This window comes from Eretmochelys imbricata, chromosome 16 (genome assembly GCF_965152235.1).
Source record: "Eretmochelys imbricata isolate rEreImb1 chromosome 16, rEreImb1.hap1, whole genome shotgun sequence".
NCBI lineage: Eukaryota > Metazoa > Chordata > Testudines > Cheloniidae > Eretmochelys > Eretmochelys imbricata.
This window is the reverse complement of record NC_135587.1, coordinates 16,521,985-16,545,043: the sequence shown is the minus strand read 5'-3', so window position 1 is coordinate 16,545,043 and position 23,059 is coordinate 16,521,985. Positions and strand designations below refer to the sequence as shown.

The 23,059-nt window shown below is 47.1% G+C and overlaps 2 protein-coding genes across 4 annotated transcripts in view; both read right to left on the bottom strand.

The window, feature by feature from the left end:
• The window catches only part of ABL1 (ABL proto-oncogene 1, non-receptor tyrosine kinase), a 120,624-nt gene extending 112,407 nt beyond the window's left edge, over positions 1-8,217 (bottom strand). For 2 of the 3 annotated variants that reach the window (XR_013348185.1, XM_077835870.1), the window contains exon 1: positions 6,995-8,217. Coding sequence is in view for 1 of the 3 variants with exons in the window: in XM_077835870.1 (XP_077691996.1) it covers positions 6,995-7,130 (136 nt within the window). In the remaining 2 variants the exon portion in view is untranslated. The remainder of the gene's footprint in view (positions 1-6,994) is intronic. The other variant, XM_077835872.1, reaches the window with a different exon arrangement.
• Positions 8,218-13,545: 5,328 nt separating this feature from the next.
• Positions 13,546-22,900, bottom strand: EXOSC2 (exosome component 2). The gene is made up of 9 exons (XM_077835950.1): positions 22,709-22,900; positions 21,474-21,575; positions 20,861-20,906; positions 20,088-20,177; positions 19,148-19,213; positions 17,917-17,985; positions 16,868-17,044; positions 15,556-15,684; positions 13,546-14,470 (listed from the first exon to the last, which is right to left on the bottom strand). Exons 1-9 carry the CDS (start codon positions 22,831-22,833, stop codon positions 14,390-14,392), a joined length of 885 nt encoding a protein of 294 aa, XP_077692076.1. The 5' UTR covers positions 22,834-22,900; the 3' UTR covers positions 13,546-14,389.
• Between the last annotated feature and the right edge of the window lie 159 nt (positions 22,901-23,059).

Genomic DNA, 23,059 nt, shown 5'->3' with positions numbered 1-23,059 from the left:
GCACTGATAAGCAGACTGACTCCTACAGTTCAAGTTTAATTTGAGTTCCATCAGTACAGAAACAAGATTTGATAGAATATCCAACAAAACCCTTTGTAACTTCTGCTTAAATTGGTTTTATATTTCTACAACAATACTCCTCAGTGATTCACAGCAGATCTTTTAATACATCTGGCATGCACATGAAGACGACTTGTGCAGCAACAGTAAACCCACATCACAAAAGACTACTGGGTGAAGACAGTGGCTCTCTTTATGATGATATCAATAGATACAGTACATAAAATACAGGCCAGAAAATATGGAAAGCACAAGATATGTGAAACAGTAAGTAATTCTAAAAAAATTCCTATTTTCAAGAGTATACTTGGCTTTTACTACATTCATACAGACAGAAGCAAAAGTGAACATAAACCAGTCACAACACTGTGTAGAAGAAACATAGTGAACACAGGCTAATGTCATAAGCATCACACTAACGTACGTTTAATCCTACAATGCTACACATTTGGAGTATATCAACATGACTGCAGCAACATTCTACACAGTTGTGAGATTTAAAAATTATGAGTCAACAGTACTGTAATTGAAGGCTTCAGCTTTATCAATTTACCACTCGCTGAATATTCAATTAGCACAGGTCTGCTATTGGAAATTGAAGTAAAAAGAAAAGGAGTACTTGTGGCACCTTAGAGACTAACTAATTTATTTGAGCATGAGCTTTCGTGAGCTACAGCTCACTTCATTGGATGCATCCGATGAAGTGAGCTGTAGCTCACGAAAGCTCATGCACAAATAAATTGGTTAGTCTCTAAGGTGCCACAAGTACTCCTTTTCTTTTTGCGAATACAGACTAACACAGCTGTTACTCTGAAACCTGGAAATTGAAGTGTTATTATTCCAGATAAACATTTAGATTATCTGAAGTCAGCTAACAGTTATACCTTGTCTGACATCCTGTCATGAAACCCGAAAAAGGAGTTATATTTACATTCACAAGTGATAAGTTTAACATGATTATACAGTAGTAGTGGTAGTGATTGCAGCAGCAGCGATCTATTCTTATTTATATTACAATAGTGCCCAGAGGCCCAACTGAGATTGAGGACCCGTTTTTCTAGGCACTGTAAGAACATAAAGAAAAGGAGTACTTGTGGCACCTTAGAGACTAACCAATTTATTTGAGCATGAGCTTTCGTGAGCTACAGCTCACTTCATCGGATGCATACTGTGGAAGCTGCAGAAGACATTATATACACAGAGACCATGAAACAATACCTCCTCCCACCCCACTGTCCTGCTGGTAATAGCTTATCTAAAGTGATCATCAAGTTGGGCCATTTCCAGTACAAATCCAGGTTTTCTCACCCTCCGCCCCCCCCCCCCCCCCACACACACACACAAACTCACTCTCCTGCTGGTAATAGCCCATCCAAAGTGACCACTCTCCCTACAATGTGCATGATAATCAAGGTGGGCCATTTCCAGCACAAATCCAGGTTTTCTCACCCCCCCCCCACCCCCATACACACACAAACTCACTCTCCTGCTGCCGGAGAGTGAGTTTGTGTGTGTATGGGGGTGGGGGGGGGGTGAGAAAACCTGGATTTGTGCTGGAAATGGCCCACCTTGATTATCATGCACATTGTGAGGAGAGTGGTCACTTTGGATAAGCTATTACCAGCACTAGAGTGAGTTTGTGTGTGTGGTTTTTGGAGGGGAGGGGGGTGAGAAAACCTGGATTTGTGCTGGAAATGGCCCACCTTGATTATCATACACATTTTAAAGAGAGTGGTCACTTTGGATGGGCTACTACCAGCAGGAGAGTGAGTTTGTGTGGGGGGGGGGGCGGAGGGTGAGAAAACCTGGATTTGTGCTGGAAATGGCCCAACTTGATGATCACTTTAGATAAGCTATTACCAGCAGGACAGTGGGGTGGGAGGAGGTATTGTTTCATGGTCTCTGTGTATATAATGTCTTCTGCAGCTTCCACAGTATGCATCCGATGAAGTGAGCTGTAGCTCACGAAAGCTCATGCTCAAATAAATTGGTTAGTCTCTAAGGTGCCACAAGTACTCCTTTTCTTTTTGCGAATACAGACTAACACGGCTGTTACTCTGAAACCTGTAAGAACATAATGAACGAAAATATCTTGAGCCCAGGTTTAATTCTTATCTACCAGGGAGTTCCTCTTTATACACTTAAAATGAAGTGAAGGACAGAAGAGAAAGTCTCATATTCAGGGCTCCTCTCGGAAGTTCCCCACCATCACCTCTTTCCCCTCCCCCCCCCACACGCTTAGTTTCAATTACTTTCCAAATGAGCCTTGCAGCAAAGGAGGCTCATGCAGCACAACCATGCACGGTCACTTCACAGCAGGACTTTCCCAATAGCAGTTGGAAATTCACTACTATCTCATGAGTCTAGTAGGTTTCAAACTGCCCTTAAGTAGACTTTAAGCTACATAAGTGTGTGGAAGTCTTCTACTTGCATGAACAGGAAAACATGGGAGTCCCATAAGCACCTGGTCAATGTAAGTTTCTGGGCAAGGTGTAAAGATACTAACAAAAATGAAGTCTCTCTTTGTATCCTAGCATTTATCAATAAAGAGTGTGTAGCATTAGTGTTTGGAAAAAAATCAAGGGAATTAAATCAAAAAATATATACTAATTTAAATTATTAATAATCTTACACTACACTCAAGTCAAACAATGCAAAAGTTAAAGTTTTCTTAATAAGGTTAAGTTCCATCCATCATACATATGGATTTTTTTTTATTACTAACCCAAATGTATATTTTAACATTCAGTGGGCCAAGTTCTGCCCTCCGATATGCACTCACACTTCAGTTCATTTGAAAAGGAGCTGAGCAGCTGCAGATCAAGGGTAAATGAAGGCTCCATGAGTACAAAAAGGGCAAATTAAGGTTATTATGAGAACTTCAATTTTGCGTTTCTTGACGTGAGTGCTTTAGCATTCCATTAACTGTAATTTGTATTTAATATAATATGGTTGTATTATTATGTTCAACTGTCTTACAATACTAAAGAAGCCACGTGTCGTTCCATTTTGTACAAAATGCTGCATGCCTCTTAAGAAAAGCTCATTCCTCTAAGAGAGAGCAGACATGGATTGTATACTCTTCAGGGCAGGGACCCTGGACTCAGTCCTCTGCTGAAAGAAGCATGAGCTCATCACATTAGGAGGAGAGGTACAGGTGGCCTTTCCACTTCCCCTAACCCTAGGCTGGCCAGGAACTGAAGCAGCCCGTGGTGCACGTTAAAGTACTCTAAGGGATGCTGTAACTGGCTTGGAACTGCCCTCCCTTAGAAGCCATTATGTTGGCAAGGATCACAATGAACTCCAGCCCACAGAACAGCTCCGATATCGGGGCAGGAAGGGAAGAAGGAAGAGTCAGAAGCTCTGATAGCTGTACACCAGTTGAGGATTCCCCCATGGTGGGGAAAGCTTCAACTGCCCATTTAGGAGACATTTAAGGCCCCTTTGCACCACTCCAGTAGAACAGATGGACATTAGTGGGGCCAAGAGTCTGATGACTTGTCTTTTTACATATTGAGAGCATGTAGGGCATTATTGGCACTATATAATGAACAATAGCTAAAAATGGAGTTATTCTCATGCAGATTGTTTTGATGTACATTGTTATCCATAATTACTTACACTTTAACCACGTTGCTAACCAACTAGCAGTGCAGAACACTCAGGCATTTGAGATTTTTTTTAAACATTGCATATGGGTGTGGTTCTGTCAGGTTTATATTAAATAGAACTTAGCTCTGAAAGTGGCTCCACTGAAATCAATGGGACAGCTTATTAAATAAGGTACTACTTGATGTAAGGGTGACAGATGTCCCATACATAATGTCCACTCAATGGAATTCTGTTCTCTCATGGGGACATTCTGTGTATGGTAGAGTTAAACCTATCAATGTATTTTTGCCATTAATTATTTTTATAAACTTTCCTTCCTTGGAACTTTAACACTAACAATCATTTTTAAAAGACATAGACTGACATGGACTTTGCTAAGAGATTTATAAAAAGAATATTAAAAATTGTTCAATAGGTCACCTTTGTGCCAAGGCCAAATATAGTGTTCTTTTAAACAGACGTTGCTGCGGGTGACAAGCCATTCCAGCTGCTCCTCTCTCAGCTATCTGCGATGACATAGGTCCCTTCGTTGAGACCTTACCTTGGGTAGCCCAGCCTCCAGTTTCTCTTTAAATACGCATTAGGTTTGACTGAAAACGAGACACCTGACTTTCCAGGGGACAAGATGGTGCACACAATATGGCAGAGAACATGCACACACTGATTTAGATCTTACAGGCAACCATGTAATGAAAATACTAAAGAGAAATTACATAAAACAATTAGATTTTAAAATCCTGAAAAGAATCCCAATTTGTTTTTATACCATATGATCCACAGCAGCTTTATGAATAAGAAGTGAAATATGAATCACTCTCTGTCCATATACCAAAAGGCAATAAAGACAGATTATGGACTATTTTCTTTACATGGCAAGAAAACTACTGATACGCAATTTGAGAGAGACGGGGAGCACCTGAAGCTATGTTTTTCCTCTCTACAACCTAAACAACCAGACTATTTTTAAAAAATTACATATAATTCATTCCCAAGATAACATTTTGTAGGCAAGGTTTCAGCCAGGAGCTATGCTTTTATGCCAAGCCCAAAACAGGGATGAATGACTAGAAACAGCAGCAGAGTCTTAAATACTAGCTGCGCTACTGAGGTAAGAAGCTTTTCCTCATGTGGATAAGCGAGACTGAACTTTTGCAGTCCCCTTAACAGATGTACGAGTCTTGAGGTTCCCTTTCAAGTTGTATTCTTTTTTTAATCAAGACACTGAGGTCTCTTGTGGACATATGGAGTATTGCCATAATAGACAATATTTTTTCTTGTAAATGTGCTGGGTTCTTCTGACCTCATGTCATCCTGACAAAAAGTTACCTTCTGTCTATTCCTGTAAAATGATCAAAAAGCAGGATTTCTGCCTTGACTCCCAGATCAAAACACCAAACTCAGTTGGAATATTGTGTTACTTGCAGTTTAGTACTCTGTTTCTCGCTCCATCCCATCTAAGCTTGAAGCTCTGTCTAGAGCAGTGGTTCTTCAAAGCCGGTTTGCCGCTTGTTCAGGGAAAGCCCCTGGCGGGCAGGGCCAGTTTATTTACCTGCCACATCCACAGGTTTGGCCGATCACAGCTCCCACTGGCCGCGGTTCACCGCTCCAGGCCAATGGGGGCTGCGGGAAGCGGTGTGAGCTGAGGGATATGCTGTCTGCTCTTCCTGCATCCCCCATTGGCCTGGAGCGGCGAACCGCGGCCAGTGGGAGCAGCAATCGGCCGAACCTGCAGACGTGGCAGGTAAACACACCGGCCCAGCCCGCCAGGGGCTTTCCCTGAACAAGCAGCAGACCGGCTTTGAGAACCACTGGTCTAGAGAAGCAGAGGCAACAGAGATGGGGCAGACATGTGTATTTGATTAAAAAATAATAAAATACTTGGTTTGGAGTGTTTTTGCAGTGCGAACATGCCACTGATACCACAGCTGTCATAGGCCTATCATCCAGCTTCCCAAGAATTAGCTTCACTTTTCAAACAATCACTGTACGGACACATTGTGTGGGAAGAGGGGAGAAATACAAATCATTTTTAATCATTGATTATTTTAATATTTTAAACACACTTAAGACTTCTGCAGCATCTGTCTGCAAATAATGCTAAGAATGATATTGAATTTTCTGAACACTGGGAAATTCAGGATGAAGAATAGTTTCACAAATTAAGTCCCCTTACAAAATAAGTGTCGGGCGCATTTATTTTAATAAACTTTTTCACCTGCTGTTTAATTGTGTTCCCAGAGAAAGCAAAGCTTTCAAAGTTATCTGATGGCCAAAGATGACAAATGCTGGTCTGTTTCCTGCATGAATAAAGTTATTCTGAGTGGAATAAAAATGCTAAATGACCATTGTCAGAATCATATTTTCTAGCCTAAGAAAGCAGTTAGTAGCATGTTGTCTCAGAAGAACTTCTGAACTCAAAGTAAGTGCGGGATAGAGATTTAGTAAAAGAAACATTTCAGCAACATATTTTTCTGTCTGTCTGTCTTTTAAAGGGGAACCATAGCTTGAAATCTAATCAGTTAAAAATACATTTAACCTGCCCCTGAATCCCACTGCCCTTTTTTGGGGGGAATGCGGGGGAAGCTTTAAAAATCACATTTCTCTGTCCCGTTACTGGGTGCAAGGCCCACACAAACATAAGGTGACACTAAGCTCCCAGTCCTGCAAGGTGCTTCACACAGGCGAACACCTCTGCTTCCATGAGCATCATAATACAGGACTGAGGCCTCACTGGCTACCTAGGAGCACAGTGAAAATGAGCGTCCACAAAAGATGTCAAATACACAAAGTAAAAAACAAAACAAAGCAGTTCTCTTTGTCTTGGGTATTACTACTATAGTAAATATAAGGTTTCAACAAAAGTGATATATTTCAGTTGCCCTTTACGTAGACGCAAAAAAGGTTAGTCATGACATGAAGCACAGCATCCTCACTTGAGTCAATTGGTCCAAATCTTTTACATACAGAATTCAAAGGATTCAAAAAACAAAAAAATGTTTCTAAAATGTCTGCCCTGGATAACATTATGAAGAAGTTGCTTTCCCCGAAGTTAGCTATATAAGAATGCCCACTGGGGTTTCACAAAACTAGGAAACAGCAATCTAACCATGAAAAAAATATGATCTTACCAGCTGATCACATAGAGGGGTCACCAGAAACCTTAGGGAGCAGAAGAGGGAAGACACAAAGGCTAATACCCTTCTTTTTGAAAAGATTTCAAAATGTTCTTTCAAAACATTTTCAAAACATTTCATACAATTTAAGAAAACACTAATTTGCAGGCTAACTACAAATCAAACAGAGCAGCAATCAAAACACCTACCATGTTCCACGAAGACATTGCAATGTGGGCCTCCATGCCTAGATGATTCTTTCTTCCCTGCTCCTTTGATAAAGTGCAGGGCAGGCAGACTTGGCCTCCTCTGGTCCCCAAGAACTTTTCCAGGCTGCTGCCCCATAAAGTAACAATAGGCAATCTTTCCCAGGACAAGAAGGGTGTGGAGACGGAGATCCCTGATCTTCCAGGTTGGCAGAGAATTTGGAAGTAAAATAATATTTTAGATGTGTGCGTTTGTTGCGTTTACTGCATCAGCAAACTGATCACTTTAAGCAGAGAGTTCAGTCAGGTGCACAGATTCTTTCCACTCTTTAAAAACTGCAACAAGACTCTTCAGGTGGCTTTATGCAAAGCTGAGAGTTATAAGATGTTCCACTTACTTAGTAGCTACAAGTGTTACCAAAGTTTCAAGTTCTTGTCTGTAATGAGTCTTCCACTGAGTAAGTGGGAACTAGTTCATCTTACCAATAAGAAAACCACATATAGGGTCACCCAGGCAGGAAATAGTTATTCCCATTGCAATCAATGTCAGGGTTTCTTTTTTTCTCCTTTTCTTTTGCATAGCACTTAGTTAATAAAGGCCAAAAAGCCAGTGATTTGGCTTCAAGTATTAGTAAAGTCAGAGAGAGTCAAGTGTGTTAGAGTCATTTTAGATTTCCAAATAAACAAGGTGCAGACAGTTCAAAGTCTTTGGGGATCCATAATGACTTTGGAGTGAGGGGGATGTTTCAGTGGTGGAATTTGCAGTCATCCAAGCCCAACAGATTTGCCTTCTCTGATAACAGGTTTTCTGCCACTCTTACCACTGCTACCTCTCTGATGCTCTGGGTAAAGTGAAGCAAGTGATTGGGCACTTCAGGATCATTTTGGAGCAGAAGCAATAACAATCATCAAGATATGACGGGTAACGAATTACCCATCTGCACCAGCTTGCTGCTTATAAGGCAGAGAAGCCAAACCTGACTTGTTCCTTATTGCTCATGAAGGATATAGATGCCACTCTACTCAGGTCATTCGATGCTGGTGGCAGGAAAGAGGCGTTAGTCCAGTGATGCTCTCCAGGAGGAAGATTTCTGCACAGCAGCCAGAAAAGGTCAAGCTGGGGTGACCGGGCTGGCTTCATCCCAATTGGAGAGTGTAACACTTTGAAAGGCCAGCTTGGTGAGTTATAGCAAGGCTATGGCTTCTGATCATCCCAAAGCTTGACAAGGGAGTTAGAGAGGCCAAGAACCCTAATCCCCACATGCCCTGAATGCTCCCAGGGGCCAGAATAATGGCGGGCGGGGGGGGGAAGAGACACGACTGCAGTATGACAAGGGGGGAGGGTGTCAAACCCCAGTCTGGGGTGGGGAGAGGAAACAAAGAGGATGAAGCTCAGCGCTGGTGGGGGGGAGAGGGGAGATCAAACGCCCCAAAGGGGGGGGGCAAGGCCTAGTCTGAGGAGGGAGGAAGCCCCTTGGGGCGGAGGGCAGGGAAGGGATTAAGCCCCAGCCTGGGGGGAGGGGACCCCAGAGGGACGGGGCAGGGCTGCCGTCTGGGGGGAGCGGGGGCAGTGACGGGCTAAGGGGCCGGGGCTGGGGCCCCCCGGGGGCGGCTGCGAGTTCCCGGCTCCCCCCCGCCCCGGCCAGTCACATCCCCGCCCTGCCTCCGGCCAGCCGCCGCCTCTGCCTCCGGCCGCCTCGCCGCCGCGGGGCTCGCACCGGCACCGGCACCGGGCTGGGGGGTCCGCTGCCGGCTCGCTCAGGGCGAGAGGAGCCCGCGGCACACGGCGGCCATGACGGGAGCCTGCTGGCGCCCGAGCGAGGCTGCGAGGGGCGGGGCACGCAGCGGGCGGGGGCGGGGCGGGGGGCGGGGCGAAGGACGCGGGAGAAAAGTGGGGAAGGGGAGGAGAAGTGGGGGGAGGGGTCAGAGGAGATAGGGGGGAAACTGTACCCAATTGTCTGACAGTCCCACTGCAGCTTGGGGGGGGGGTCTCTAGTGGGAGTGACCCCCCCCACACACACACCCCTTACCACTCCTATGTGACCTGGAGCAAGTCAAGTCAGTTACACTATCCCGTGCCTCTGTTTCCCCACCTGTAGAATAGGGATAATACCACTTCCTTCCGTCCCCCGTTCGGCCGGCTGGGGGGATTAGATTGTAAAATGTGTGGGTCAAGGGTGGGCTTTTGCTACGTGCTCACACAGCGCCCAGCACGCTGGTGGGCTCCTGCTTGCCAGACACCTCCTCCCAGACCTGCTCTGAGCCGGCCTCTCTGGCACTGTACTTACCAGGGTGGGGGCCCTGGAAGAGAGTCCTTTACCACATTGGGGGATGTGCCCACTGAGATATTTGCAGCATTTCCAAGTCTTGTGGCCTGATCCTGCCAGGTGCACCCAGCAGTTGTTGTTGTTGCTGCTCTCAGAGAGTACTTGGCACTGCACAGGATCAGGCCCACTGAGAGGGCATGCCCACAATTAACCTAATTACATAAGCAGTAATGATCATTTATTTTCATTGGTGTCCACTGTTCTTTATGTCTACTCACTCAATGCTGTTCCTGTCTGCTCCTCCCAGCAACTCCACTCCTCCTGCTAATGCTCGCTCAGACTGCTCCCCAAGCTGGATCTATCACCTGACCCATTGTACACCCTGGCTCACTACTCTCTCATAGGACTTGTCTACATGGGGAAATTGACCAGAATAACTATTGCAGAATAAACTATTCCAGAAGAACTCCCCATGTGAACGCTGTTATGCTGGAAAAAGACTGCCTTCTTCTAATTTAGCATAATCCATTTTCAAAGTGGATTAAGCTAAACCAGGAAAAGGACTCTTGTATTTCAAGGAAAAGAGCATCCATACAGGGAATTATTCCAGAATAGCTATCATGCTTTAAATTCACCCTCTACTTTATTCTGGGACAACTTCCCTGTGTAGACAAGCCATAAATGTCTTCCTCTCCCCTTAGGTTACAACTGACTCTGTAAAATGCTATGTGGTTGTTTAGGAATTAACCCCATCTATGTTGTCTACCATGTACCAACAACTTCCATTGTATCCCACCACATTCTACCCGTTGTTCCCTGTAATTCTGTCTTGGGCATCTGGCAACATGAGCTTTCCTCTCTTGATTTAGAGATGTCAGTGAAGCCCTGCACGGAATTATTTCTCTTATGTCACTGCTGCTTATTTGCTCTTCCCAGAGGATGGGCTGCAAGCTTGATGTTTCTTTTCCAAAAGCACAAGTTCAGGAACCTGGCAGCATTCTCTGAATGCAGCCATCCAGCTGATCCCCCTGAGCCAATCTGTTTTTCAGCGCTGTTTGCAGAGTCTATAAATCCTGTTGTTGGCTATTTCAGTCATTTAGACTGTTAACTCCTTGGGGCAGGGACTGCTCCATCTCTGTTTCAGAGAGGGACAAGCACGGCGACCATGCTTAAAGATTGTTTCAGGGACTTGGCAATCAGCTCCAAGTTTTAAACTCTTTGCCCATCCCCAGGGTAGCTGACAGGGCAGGCTCATGTGAAGACAGTGATGGATCCTCTTCTCACAAAAGCTTGGATTTTCAATTGTGCCTAAGGAAGTTAGGTACCCAATTTTAATGGGAGTTTGGCACCTAACAGCCTAAGACTCCTTTGAAAATCCCAGCCTAGGCTCATCTCCCTCTCAGTGCAAGTTATGGGGAAGGGCAGGAATCAAAAGCAGCCTACTCAGATAAGGGAACATGTCAGTTCAGGAATTGAATAAAGAGACTATGTGAACCCCAGAAATGCCCTTTGCAACTTGCCTTCAGGGTTTAGTTGTGGGTTTGCTGCACTAGCAGGAATTGCATAGACCACTGGAGACCTCTAGTGGCCATTTAGAAAAAATATCAGATTCCATTTCTTAGAACACATGAAAGGAAATAGCCCCTTACCTGTGCTGATGCTTCTGTTCAGAGGACCCCGCCCAGCAGGACCAGTAAGTGTTAGTTACTTGGCTTCACAGTAATTGATATGTTCACACACCTTCACCTGTTTGACACGTCCAAGGACTCTAACTAAGAGCTGGAAACTTCCTCTGCTAAAACCAAAAGGAAACAAAAAGCTCAGATCTGAAACAGATGGGCTGGATTTTTAACTAACTTCTCACCCATCTCCGGCTGCAGATCCATGTGTATCGACCCGTGTGACCTACGTAGACATGTGAGAGGAAGATGGGGCTGGTGAAAGACAAACTGGGGCATGGAAGGCGGTCTTATCAGAGAAGCCCCCTACAGGCAAAGACACTGCACATTTTCTGTTAGATAGATAGATGCCCTTCCTTGTTCTTCCTCTGAAAGTTGAGCCTGACCATGGGCCATTTTGATTAGAGATCCACTCAAGAAGAGGCACCACAGGCTCCTTTCTTCCTCCATTCCTGAACCTGAACCTGCTGGTGACAAGAGGAGGTCCCATGGTTACAGTAGAGCGCTGGGAGGAAAGATAGCCGTGGGTCTAAATCCAAGCCAAGCAACTCAGTCTCTGCTGGCACTAATCTCATTTGGAAATTGGTTTCTCTCACATCATTCAACTATATTAGCTAAACTACTTTCAAGAAAGGTTTAAGCCGATCTGCACTCCCCCTTCCTCCAAGTACTATTACAGGGTTGTAGTGTGAGGCTGCCAGAGGTCCAGAAATATGGCAAGATTTTAAATTCACATAGCAATTTCCAATCAAGCCATTTCTGGATGACAGCTGACAAAACCCTCCTGGGAGGCAGCGAAGAGCAGTAATTTCATCCCTCAGCCCACTTTTAAACCAGGTTAAGGTGCTGAACGTGGTTTAAAGGCAGAGAGAGTAGTTAAGGATACAGGGTAGAATGTGGGTAATTCACCTGGCCGCCTTTTGCCTGAGTCAATCCCCTTGGAAAGCAGGAACCATTGCTGAATACTGTCTTGCTACTTATATTGCTCCACACCCAATAGCATTTAAAAGCTACATACTAAAGCTGGGCAAAAATCCCCAAACTCCCCCTTTCCAGCAACAAACAAAATCTTGACTCAGTGACTTGGGTAAAAGAACATAATCTGCTATCATACAAGGAAAATAAATGCTGCTAACCAATTCTAACACGTACAGGGTAATGGTGAAAGGACACCCCTGTGGTTAAGTCTTCTTGGGTTGTTTTCCTCCATGAATACTTGAATGGCAGAGGTGCCTGCATCATTCACAGGCTCCAGCTTTTAAGGAGAAAAGGAGTACTTGTGGCACCTTAGAGACAAAGAAATTTATTTGAGCATAAAATAAATTGGTTAGTCTCGAAGGTAACACAAGTACTCCTTTTCTTTTTGCGAATACAGACTAACACGGCTGCTACTCTGAAACCAGCTCTTAAGGAGGTAATCTATCCAGACTTTTCCTCCCAACTTGATGATGTGTTTGTCACAGTGTTTAGTAGGAAATGTTCTCAAACCTCAGATGCAGATCACAGCTCTGGTCACTAAAGGTTCCTGGGCCTTGCTGCGTGGAATGCATTACATGGAACATGCAAAATACTCATTTAACAGCTGGAAGATGCAATATATAAAGCTTAGTGCAGCAGGCTGAAATTCTGCAAACTTGAGTGGAAACTGCCACCTAGTGCTTAGTCAAAGGCAACTGCAGGGGGCAACACGAAGGAGATGGAAGGCAAATTGAGGCATATATCTGCTTCCCATGGAAAGTCTTGGAGCAAAGGCTCCTGCAGCAAAGGGCTGAGCTGAGGATTTTCAATATCAGTATTAGATTAAACCACAAACAGGACAAGTTTCTTGGTTCTATCAATGGGCCCATCGCAGCCAGAATCTCCAAGCACTTTACAAGCCAATTAATTCAGTCTCTGACCTCCCTTATAAAACAGGCATCATCCCCACTTTACAGACAGAGAAACCCGAGGCACAGAGAAATGGCAGACAGTGGTCGAGCAGGAACCAGAAATGCGAGTTGTGACTCAACATACCCTGCTCTACCCACTAACCTCACACTCTCCTGAGGATCCCAGGGAGGACCCATATTTTAAGGGGTGAGGAGTCCTCCTTAGGACGGCCCGGATGGTCCTGACCTAATTCCCCAGGGATCTTTCAGGAAAGCAACTATTGTATAGGAACCACTGGAAGCAAGGCCACTCTGAACTGGGGCGACCGGACAGCAAGTATGAAAAATCAGGACGGGGGTAGGGGATAATAGGCACCTATATATCACAAAGTCCCAAATATCAGGACTGTCCCTATAAAATCGGGACATCTGGTCACCCTACACTGAGCACCCGAACACCACACAGGAGCACCATGCAGGGCAAGATGTCCCATGCAGGGAGGCTGGCAACGTCTTGATGGAGAGTGGGTGCAGAGGAGAGGGACAGACAGCTAGCAATAGCTTAGCAAGGGATGCTTCAGCCACTTCTGCACAGGCAGGATGAAGAGATGGGACCCAGCAGGGTATAGTGCAGCCACTGACGTCCTTGTACAGGAAGGACTTGACCTAAGAATGGTTCCTTAGTGAGACCCAGTTCATCACGGTGGGACACAAGCTCATCCAAACAAACGACTCACAGATTCTCTCTCAAAAAATATTCTTTATTGAAGATTTTTTTAAAGAAAAATCTAGTAGGAAACAACAGCTAAATCCTTCACTACCAGAGCTCACAGTATCAGACCTACAAAATAAAACACTTGGGATCATCACTTCCATGCATGGGATGGGAAGAAGCCTTTTGCTCTGGAGGATCAAGGCACCTTGCCTGACTACTACCTCTGGGCACTCAATACGCAGTGAGATGGCCACCTGGCACCAGCAGGTCTTTGTACCATTCTGTACGCTATATTCTAAGAGCAGAAAATGCAAGAACTGACCATCCAAATCCAGTGTGTGTTTGGAAGGGGGCAGAGAGAGCCGCACAGCACGCTGACAGAACCATTCACAGGCTCGGCGATGAGTCCCGTCCTTTGGAGATGGGTAGCTGTAATGTGGGTCTTGAGGGAAAAAATGTGTCTCTTGAATAAAGGACATATTGGTAGAACTCCTATCACTGTCATGATCAACCACTGCTGGGACCGGCTACGTGATCCTTGGGGAACGGCCGGGGCGGGGGACAGACGCACACCATAAGGCAAAACAAAATACATTGTTTCCTCTGTCCTAACAATGTGGCCCACGTTAGGGGCACTTTAAAAGCACATTGCCCACCATGGCAACCAGTCTAGCAAGCTACATCCCAGTGGCAGCCGCTCTTCACAAAGACCATATGTCCAGTCTGTAGGGGTTTACATTGCCCTACAAACCAGAAGGAATCCTGTATTTTCTGAGCTCTGGAAAGACATTTAAGGGATTGGGGCAATGCAGGAAGTTGGGGAGTCAATGCTGCTTTGGCGGGATTCCAAGCTGCCATATCTCCTTCCCTCATCCCTCCAGTTCCAACAGCCTCTGCCGGGTCTCCAGCACAATCTCCTGCATCACCTCTGGTTTGAGAACGTCCTTGATCTGCAGTGAAAAGGAGAAGTGCAACGTTTGCAGTTGTGACCCCGGCACATGAAGTGGACGAGGCCATGCCAGGTGCACAGGGCAATGAACTGCAGGCAGGTGTTAATGCAGCATATGGAAACACGGGGGCTGTGGGCCAAGCAGATTCTACTGGCAACAATCACAACAGATGCCCCAAGTCCTGACAGCAAACTAACCCAAGGGCACGAGAGGGGAACTAATGAGTCTTGCCTGGTCTGTCAGGGATGGTCTAGATAATATTTAGTCCTGCCACAAGTGCAGGGGACTGGACTAGAAGACCTCTCAAGGTCCCTTCCAGCCCTACGATTCTATACCTACTGAGTTGAGGGTACAGACACCACAGCCCTTCTTAAATCATGTGCTTCGGTACTTAAGAGGGAGCATTATATTGGAGGTGGAGCTTGACTACATGTCCCACCGTGCCTGGGAGGCTGACACCGGACATGAAAGCAGGAGACATTTTAAGTCTGTCTGTTTGGCGAGGATAGGAGAACAACAAAGGCTTGTTGATGGGATCTCTGTGATAGCATATGGCATTAAAATCATTAACAAATCATGGGGCAGAGGGGCGTTGACTGCACCATATCCAGCTACAGAAAGTCGGGCACCAGGAACCTTCCAGCATCGGAAGGGGATGTGCATATGGGAGAGAGAAGACAAAACTCTGACCTTCCAGTCCATTCTAGGTGAGACACCTCCTCCTCACCTCACCCTATCCTGGTGCAATTCCAAACCCAATAGGTTTGATGGGGATCAGACAGGAAGGGGCTGTTCTTTCATGCAGGGAAGAAACCTTTTCGTTGCTAGCGAAGGAGATATTTGTTTCTATAGAGCCCAAGCTGAACATTACCAGATGTAGGGATTTTCAACCCATCCCCATCCCACCTTTCCACAGCCATCTGCTTCACGCTGTGACAGAGGACATCATATTGCCGCTTACGATGACAGAGGACCTTCTGGGTGGATCCCAGGCAGCGAAGGCATGCCCTATCCTACTGGCTTTGGGGTAAAGTGGTGTGGCCCGTGCAGCAGGGAGGGAAGAAAGCAGCAACTGGACTCAGTACCTGATGGGGGTGGGAGGCCTCGTAGCAGTACACAATGCTGGTGTCGTAGAGCATCAGTTTCTGAGCAACCAGAGCCAGGATGCAGTTCCGGAGTCGTGAGATTACCTCCCGGTCATGTAAGGAGACTGGCTGAAAGGGAAGCAAGGACAAAAGGGGAAAAACACGGAATGTGAGAAAGGGATGAATTTGCAAGGAAGTACTGGAGGTCTAGGACAACACAAGCATCACTCCAAACCGAAAACCACATCCAGTAACTTGTATCGTCTACGTAATACAGCTTCTGTCCCTGAAAGTGAATTCAAACGTCTAAGGAGGCAGGGGAACTAGTGATTAAAGCAAGGACTGGGAGCCAGGAATCTTGGGCTCTTTCCACACTGCCAGTTAAGGAATGTGGTCTATCAGTTCTGGTCAACAGCTACTCACTGCCCATGATATGGCTCCACTATAAAGGAAGCCTGGATGTTCAGACAGAAAACTCTTTGTCTGAAGGTTCCCCCAATTCCCCATGTGTACCTCCTTCCACTTCCCCACCTAAAATTCCATGTCTCGGGCAACGTTCTGCCATCCAAAAGCTGAACTGCAGCTTTTTGTAGCCCATTGATGCTGTTCCTTAATTTGGCTGAGTGCACCAGGCCTGCAGCACACACCAGAGGGACGAGAGAGATCAGGACCAAGCATTAAACCTGGGCGCCCCGCATGGCAGCACAGACTATCACCATGAAGCTACGCAGCTGTCTGTGCAAGGAAAACCCTCTCCCCACACAAGCCAACTCACTCCACACAGGCAGTGCTAATGGAACAGTCCATTGTTTCAGCTAGGATGCATGCGGTTTACTGCCAATATTAAAGGGCTAGGAATTCGGCTAGCAGTTCACTGTGCGTTAGATATGTGAACAAATCATGGGGGTGCTGACTGAGCCAGCTGTGGTGGTTCCCAGAGACCTGCCTGTTCCCATGGCAGTGGCTCCCTTCCTTGTTTCCAACTGCTAATTCACACTAGCAAACTGCTACAGATATAAATATTTCCTTCATGTGTTCCACATAAGCAACTGCTGTCGTGTCCTCCAGGACATTCCGAGATTGTGAACGAAAGGGGAGATGCCGCAGTGACAATCTCTTTATTCAGGCGTGGGCCATGCTATGAAATGTGTGTAAGCCCTTAGGTTAGCACTTTCCCTGGACACAGGTTCCCTTTACCATAGATACCAGGGTCCTGTTTCTTGGCGCCAGGCTATTGAAATACAGCTTGATAATGAGGCCTTTTGACGAGCAACTAACCAACCCAACCACCGCTGAAGCACTGTTTCCTCACCTCCAAATCGGTGACAAAGCCCCCTGCCTCTTCATTCTTCTGCTCGGGCGTTGGATAGATCCAGATGAAGCCGTTGTTGCCAAGGATCACAGAGGCGCCGCAGGGCAGATCATGGAAGTGAGTCTTCTGGCGTTTCACGAGGGAGGGAGAAACCTGAACGAGCACACCCTGGCCAAGCTGAAGAGGAGAGCATGACACTTAACAAGAGAGGGGTGTGGCCCGACCACTGACACCAACTCCATTGGTGGTCTGGGAGCCAGTCAGCTTCAACTCGGGGCTTTGCTGTCCCCATCTGGGAAATGGGGATATCAACCCTGCCTGCCTCCAGCGTGCTGGGAGGATTAACTAATGCCCAGGCAGCCCTTTAAAGACAAAGAGTCTACGGAAGCTTTCAGTGAGAGATGTACTAATATCGTGATCATACCAACATCCCATCCAGCCCTCCCGAAAGGCAAAGAGCGAGAGAGGCTCCATTTAGCGGCACATTTGATCCAGTCACCGTCCCTCACCCTTTGTACAGTAATCCTGCTCCGCTTTCAGCTTTGAAGTGCTAATATCCCGGGTCTGATAACTGTGAACTGCAGCCTAATTACAAACAGCCCATTGACTTATTTCAACACACAAGACCAGAGACAAATGCCAAGCACATAAAGCCCCCGAGTCCTGGGGCAACAGAGAGAAGGAAAAGGCCCAGGCAGTCCCGGGCAGGAAGAGCTATCAGGAAGTTTCAGCCAAGAGCAATTTCTCCCCAGGGTTCTGATACCCAGAAGGGGTTCACTATCTGTAACTGCTGATAGGGAGGGCTAAAGGGCAAATGGACAAGATACATTTCACACAGGGGGACTCTGCATTTTATTTCACTTTGGGCTCCAGTCCCTTCATCTTCCCAGCCTGCAGATACAGGTTAGTAACAAAATCTTGTTCTTATCTAGAACCCTTCATGCTGAAGGACCCCGCACTCGGGAGCCAACTCTGCTCTCATTTACGCTGGTGCACAGCCAAACAAATTCCAGTGACAAGGAAAAGTAGCAATCTGCTCGGTACCTCACCTTCCCGTATTTCAGACTCCGTGTGTGCAGTGATACAGCCCCATCAGAAAATACTGCCTGGACTTCTGCCTGGCAGTGCTGCTTAAGGAAAAGAGAAGTCTGCCTCCAACCAGCCCCACTAGCCTTCATTCCCCCACCTCCCATCGCTCCTGCTGGGCAACCCACAAACGAAATATTCAGGTGGAGTTTCCCTTTATCCCATAGTTCTCCACCAATCCCCAGCACTGCTGTCTGATGGTACTTTCCTGGTCATTTCAGGGCAGCCTAGGGGCTCAAAGCTCAATCTTTATTCTCAGCCTGGTAGCCTCACAAAGGGCCATGCAATACACGCTATGGAGTGACAAAGTGGCATATCTTGGCATCCAAGACAACACAGGCCCACAAGCCCAGGTCCATCCCCCAGCTAGCCCACCAACAATTAGTCCTTGGGAAGTGGGGAGCGAGGGCAAACGTGCAGAAGAAGCAAACTGGAGGTGAAGGATTTGGGGAACAGCATTCAGACCGGCAGTAAGACCAGCCTGATAAGCCTAGGAGATCACCAGATAAAACAGATTATAGAGCAGGTGTTCTCAAACTGGGGGTTGGGACCCCTCAGGGGGGTTGCGAGGTTATTACATGGGAGGTCGCGAACTGTCAACCTCCACCCCAAACCCCGCTTGCCTCCAGCATTTATAATGGTGTTAAATATATAAAAAAGTGTGTTTAATTTATTAGGGGGGTCGCACTCAAAGGCTTGCTATGTGAAAGGGGTCGCCAGTAAAAAAGTTTGAGACCCACTGTTATAGAGTCTAAGACTGAGTGTCTCCTACGATGGTCAGCAGATGATCTCTGCCTTCAGGGATGGTGTGCACATGTTGTTTACCTCCAGCAGCCATCCTAGGACAGATGCTTCCTTCAAGCAAGCATCCCAGAACAGGATTAGAGCCTCATGGAGAGGCTGTCCAGTGCTCCTGACCATGATACACCTACTGTTTAGGCAAAAATGGGACCTAAGGCCAGACAGAACTGGGGAGGCGGAAAAATGTCAGGTGGAAACAAAGGGGAGGATAACACCCTTCCTGTCCCACCTATTTCAGTCAGCGGTGGAGGAGAGAACTCTTGGATTAGGTCACACATATGAAGAAGAAAGGCTCATGTTCTGATTAACAGAGAGAGTTAATCTTCCGGCATTCGGCTATGCACCAAAGACCCACAGACGCTTCCTGCCTAAATGCAAACGAAGGAAGGATACACTGATAAGATCCCCTTCCTGTAGATAGTCCCTCATTGCAAGCTCATCCTCCGCTGATCTCCTCCTCTGAAATGTACAAAGGGAGGAAAAGTTATGTGAAAAAGTAACTGATCCCCATCCATTTTAATTCCGTCCACCACACAAAGTTCTGCCACCACAAGCTATGGGCATGGCCTCCTTAGATCAGCAGGTAGAGCACCTGCCTCCTTCTATAGATCATAAAGCCTTCCAAGGGATACTCTGCTGCTGGACGCATTTTGATCGGGTAAGGCACTGGAGAATATGCTGTAGGAACAATCCAGCCTGGCCAGGATGAGGGTAGCTGACTGGCTGGGACCAATACGTCTCCTCTATCTCAAAGTACCATGATTCTCATAACCCAGAAGTGTAAAAGGTGCAACAGCTACAGGAACAGATACACGTCTACACTTCAAACTGGGAATGGGATTCTGAGCTTGAGCAGACATACCTGTGTTAGCTCTGATTGAGCTAGCACGCTAAAAATGCAGCACGAGCAGCTGGCCCGAGTACATATCTAGTGCCTCTGGCAGGCACGCACTCAAGGCTGCTGCAGCTACACACGATTTTTAGCATGCTAGCTCGATCAGGGCGAAGGTGGGTATGTCTCCCCCCAGCTGGGCATTACATCTCCAGCTTCAAGTGTAGTCCTATCCACCGAGTGTATCAGTTATGTAGATGGAATGACACTTGATGGGATGAGCTGCCTTCATGCAGAAGGTCCTGGAAAGGGATACAGCAGATTAACCTGCAGACCTGCATGCATAGATGAATTAGCTGGGCACCAATGCTGCACTCGCAACAGCAACTGGGGAAAGAGATACGCAGCCTCGCAGCTCATCTCAGCGCCTAGCTCCTCACATCTGCTGCTGTTGAGCAGCAAGAAAGGAATCCAGCAACACGCTACTTGGCATTCACTCACCAGCTCCCCTCCTGGTAGGTTCATGGATGAGAGAAGCAAGACTGAATCCAGCCTGGCGTTGGTCTCCACCTTCCATCGTTTCTGCTGAACCTGAGGGGGAGGTGAGAGAAGTTCCTCTGTTATTCTGAAACATCAATCATGTGCTTACCAGTGGAGCAGGATTTTTAATGGCCAGTAGAACCAGAGTCCCCAGCAATCAACACCAACCAAGGAACTTCATACAAACAAAAACAAGGAGTAAGTGACGAGATTTGTCTTGTTCTCTGTTTATGTGAACATACCCCACCCGATACAAACATCCACTAAGAACATTAACAGGGGATCTCAGGCACAGATGTAGCACACAAAACGACTTTTAAATCAATTTTTAAGACTCCAACTAAATGTTACATTAACCATGTCCCTTTAACGAAGGAGGCTGATATCATCTCCATTCTACAGATGGGCAATGACTTCCTTAACGTCACACAGCAGCTCAGCCTGGAATAGAATTCAGGATCTTAAAAAAGGAAAGGTCCACTACAGTAAGATGCTGAATTCCCTCAATGCCCAGTGGCAAGTGCTAAAAAGGCTGGATGCTAAGGTGCTGGGCACACTAGAAATGTCACTGATCAGACACAGATGCACCAATTACAGTCCTATGTTGTCACTACTAACCTGTACTAACACTCTTACATTTTAAATGTAAGACAAGTGTAATTCTGGTTTTAGTGTGTTATCAGGGAAAACGAGTCATTGGCAGGAAACAGTGGCCAGGATCTCCTTCGCCTTACCTCTGTGACTCTCCCAACCACAATGTCACCAACTTCCCCATTATACCTGGGAGCAAGACAAAAAGGGAAATTGTGTTCAAGCAAACCTCTTCCCAGACTGGCTCAGACACATCGCTCGACTCAGATACATGTATCAGCAGGAGACTGATTAAAAACACAGCATAAAAAAAAAAAAAGCAGGGCCAAGCTGGCAAGAGTCATCTTTGGAGCCTGTGCAAACTGTAGCATCAGTGTTTCCAGTACTAACCTTTATTACCAGGGATTTATAACTGGCTCAGTACAGGAGTAAGTAGATGAAATTATCTGGCCTGTGTTACACAGGTCAGACTAAATGATCTAATGGTCCCTTCTGGTCTAACAATACATGAACAATATGGCTATGAAATCCACCAATCTGGTGTAGACGGAAGTATTGATCTGATAAAGTCTGACAATTTCTACATTCACCCCAACATCTCCCACTGTTGGACACACACTGAGACCATCTGTTGGCTTACGCCCACCCTCTCTGAAGTCGTTAAGTGGGAAATGCAGTGCTAGGAATTACACAGAAGGAACATCTGATTTCTAAATAGGTTCAGAAAATGACTTCTGCCTCAAAGTCTGTTCTCACCTGGTTTTCAGAGCTTTGACACAGATCAGTTTGTTCACTCTCTCCACAGCACCTGCTACAGATGCTACAAGTTTCTCATCTCCCATATACGTGCCATGGCCCCTGCCAAAAAAGAATACATCAAACATCCACACATACATCTGCCATCCCGACCACCCTGGGGTTGGCCAACCAACCTTTTCGCACCCCTGGCTTAGAACTGTCACAGAGTTATTAGGGAAAGAGTTCCCAAGCTCCCTAGAATTAAAACAGGAAAGAGAAAGGGGGCTATTTCCCCACCACTCTAGGGCTGAGATAGGTCTCTCTACCCGGTTCCCAGCGAAGAGTCTGTGAAATAAAGATACCTGCAGGTGGTGACATAGCTCAGCCTACATCCTCATGTGCACTAGTGGTCCAGCTTTAAGTGAGACTGATAAACCCCCCCCCCCCCCAACACTGCGGAGAGGGAGAGTGACTTAGGGCCAGTTCTAAGCATGAGCCAAGCAATAGCGTGAGGGCACTGAGAAGTTAACAGCCAGATAAAGAAGACCAGACCACACCACACCACACCAGACCTCACCCCACCCCTCGCCAGCAAGGTGAGCTGGAGGGGAAACCAAAGCAGGGCAAGCAAGTGTTCAGGGGTCCCCTGAGTAACCACAATGACTCTCGCTTGCGGCCCCAGCCCCGAGGAGAAGCCGTTTTCTGCAACTCGACTCTGGGGATAGAAGCAGGGGCAGGGAGGAATGAGCAGCCCCCCAGAAAACATGGGATTGAAGGAGAACTCTGTTAATTCCCAGTAACCCCTGCCACTGGGATGGTGTGGAGGAAGAGACCCTGTCCCACAACCCTCAGAAAGGGTACAGGGAAGCTGCAGCATAGCCCCATTCCGTGCAGTATAAGGGACCCTGCCCCATAGCCTTAGCTGCTAGGATGGGGGGAAAGGGAGGGTTGCCATTGGGATGCTAGAGGACAAAAGTACCCTGCCCCATAACCCACGCCCTGGGGAGGGGGGCTGGGCTGCACCCTAGCCACATGTCTGGGGGGATAAGGAACCATAGCCCATGCCCCAGGGCTGTGTGGCAGCGCCATAGCCTCCTGTTTGGTGGGATAAGGGACCCTGCCCCATAGCCCATGCGCCGGGGGGGGGCTGAGTCACAGCCTCATATCTGGGGGGATAAGGGACCCTGCCCCACAGTCTCTGAGCTGGGGGGAAGGGCCCTATCGGTGGAAGAAATCTGGGGGAGGCCCCTCACCTCATGTAGCCCGTGTCTGTGGTGATCGTGTCCCCCGGAGCCACCAGGTGCTTGTCGCTCCCCTGCGCTAGGCTCTGGGCCACCAGCTTGCGGGCCACCGGCAGCCGCACCTCTATTGCCGCCATCTTAACTCCTGGCACTTTCCTTCCCAGGCTTCAGTGCCCGTCTGAACCACACGTTCTCTCCGCCATGTCAGTTACAGGCAAGCGCGTGCGTGGGAGCTGCCATCTTGGCTTGGGGCGCCGCCATCTTGGATGAGGGCCCGGCGAGCCTCAGCAGTGACAAGACTGGGGAGGCCATATTGGATCCTGGCAGAGAGCGGGACTGGCCTTCACTGCGTTGGGTTCAAAG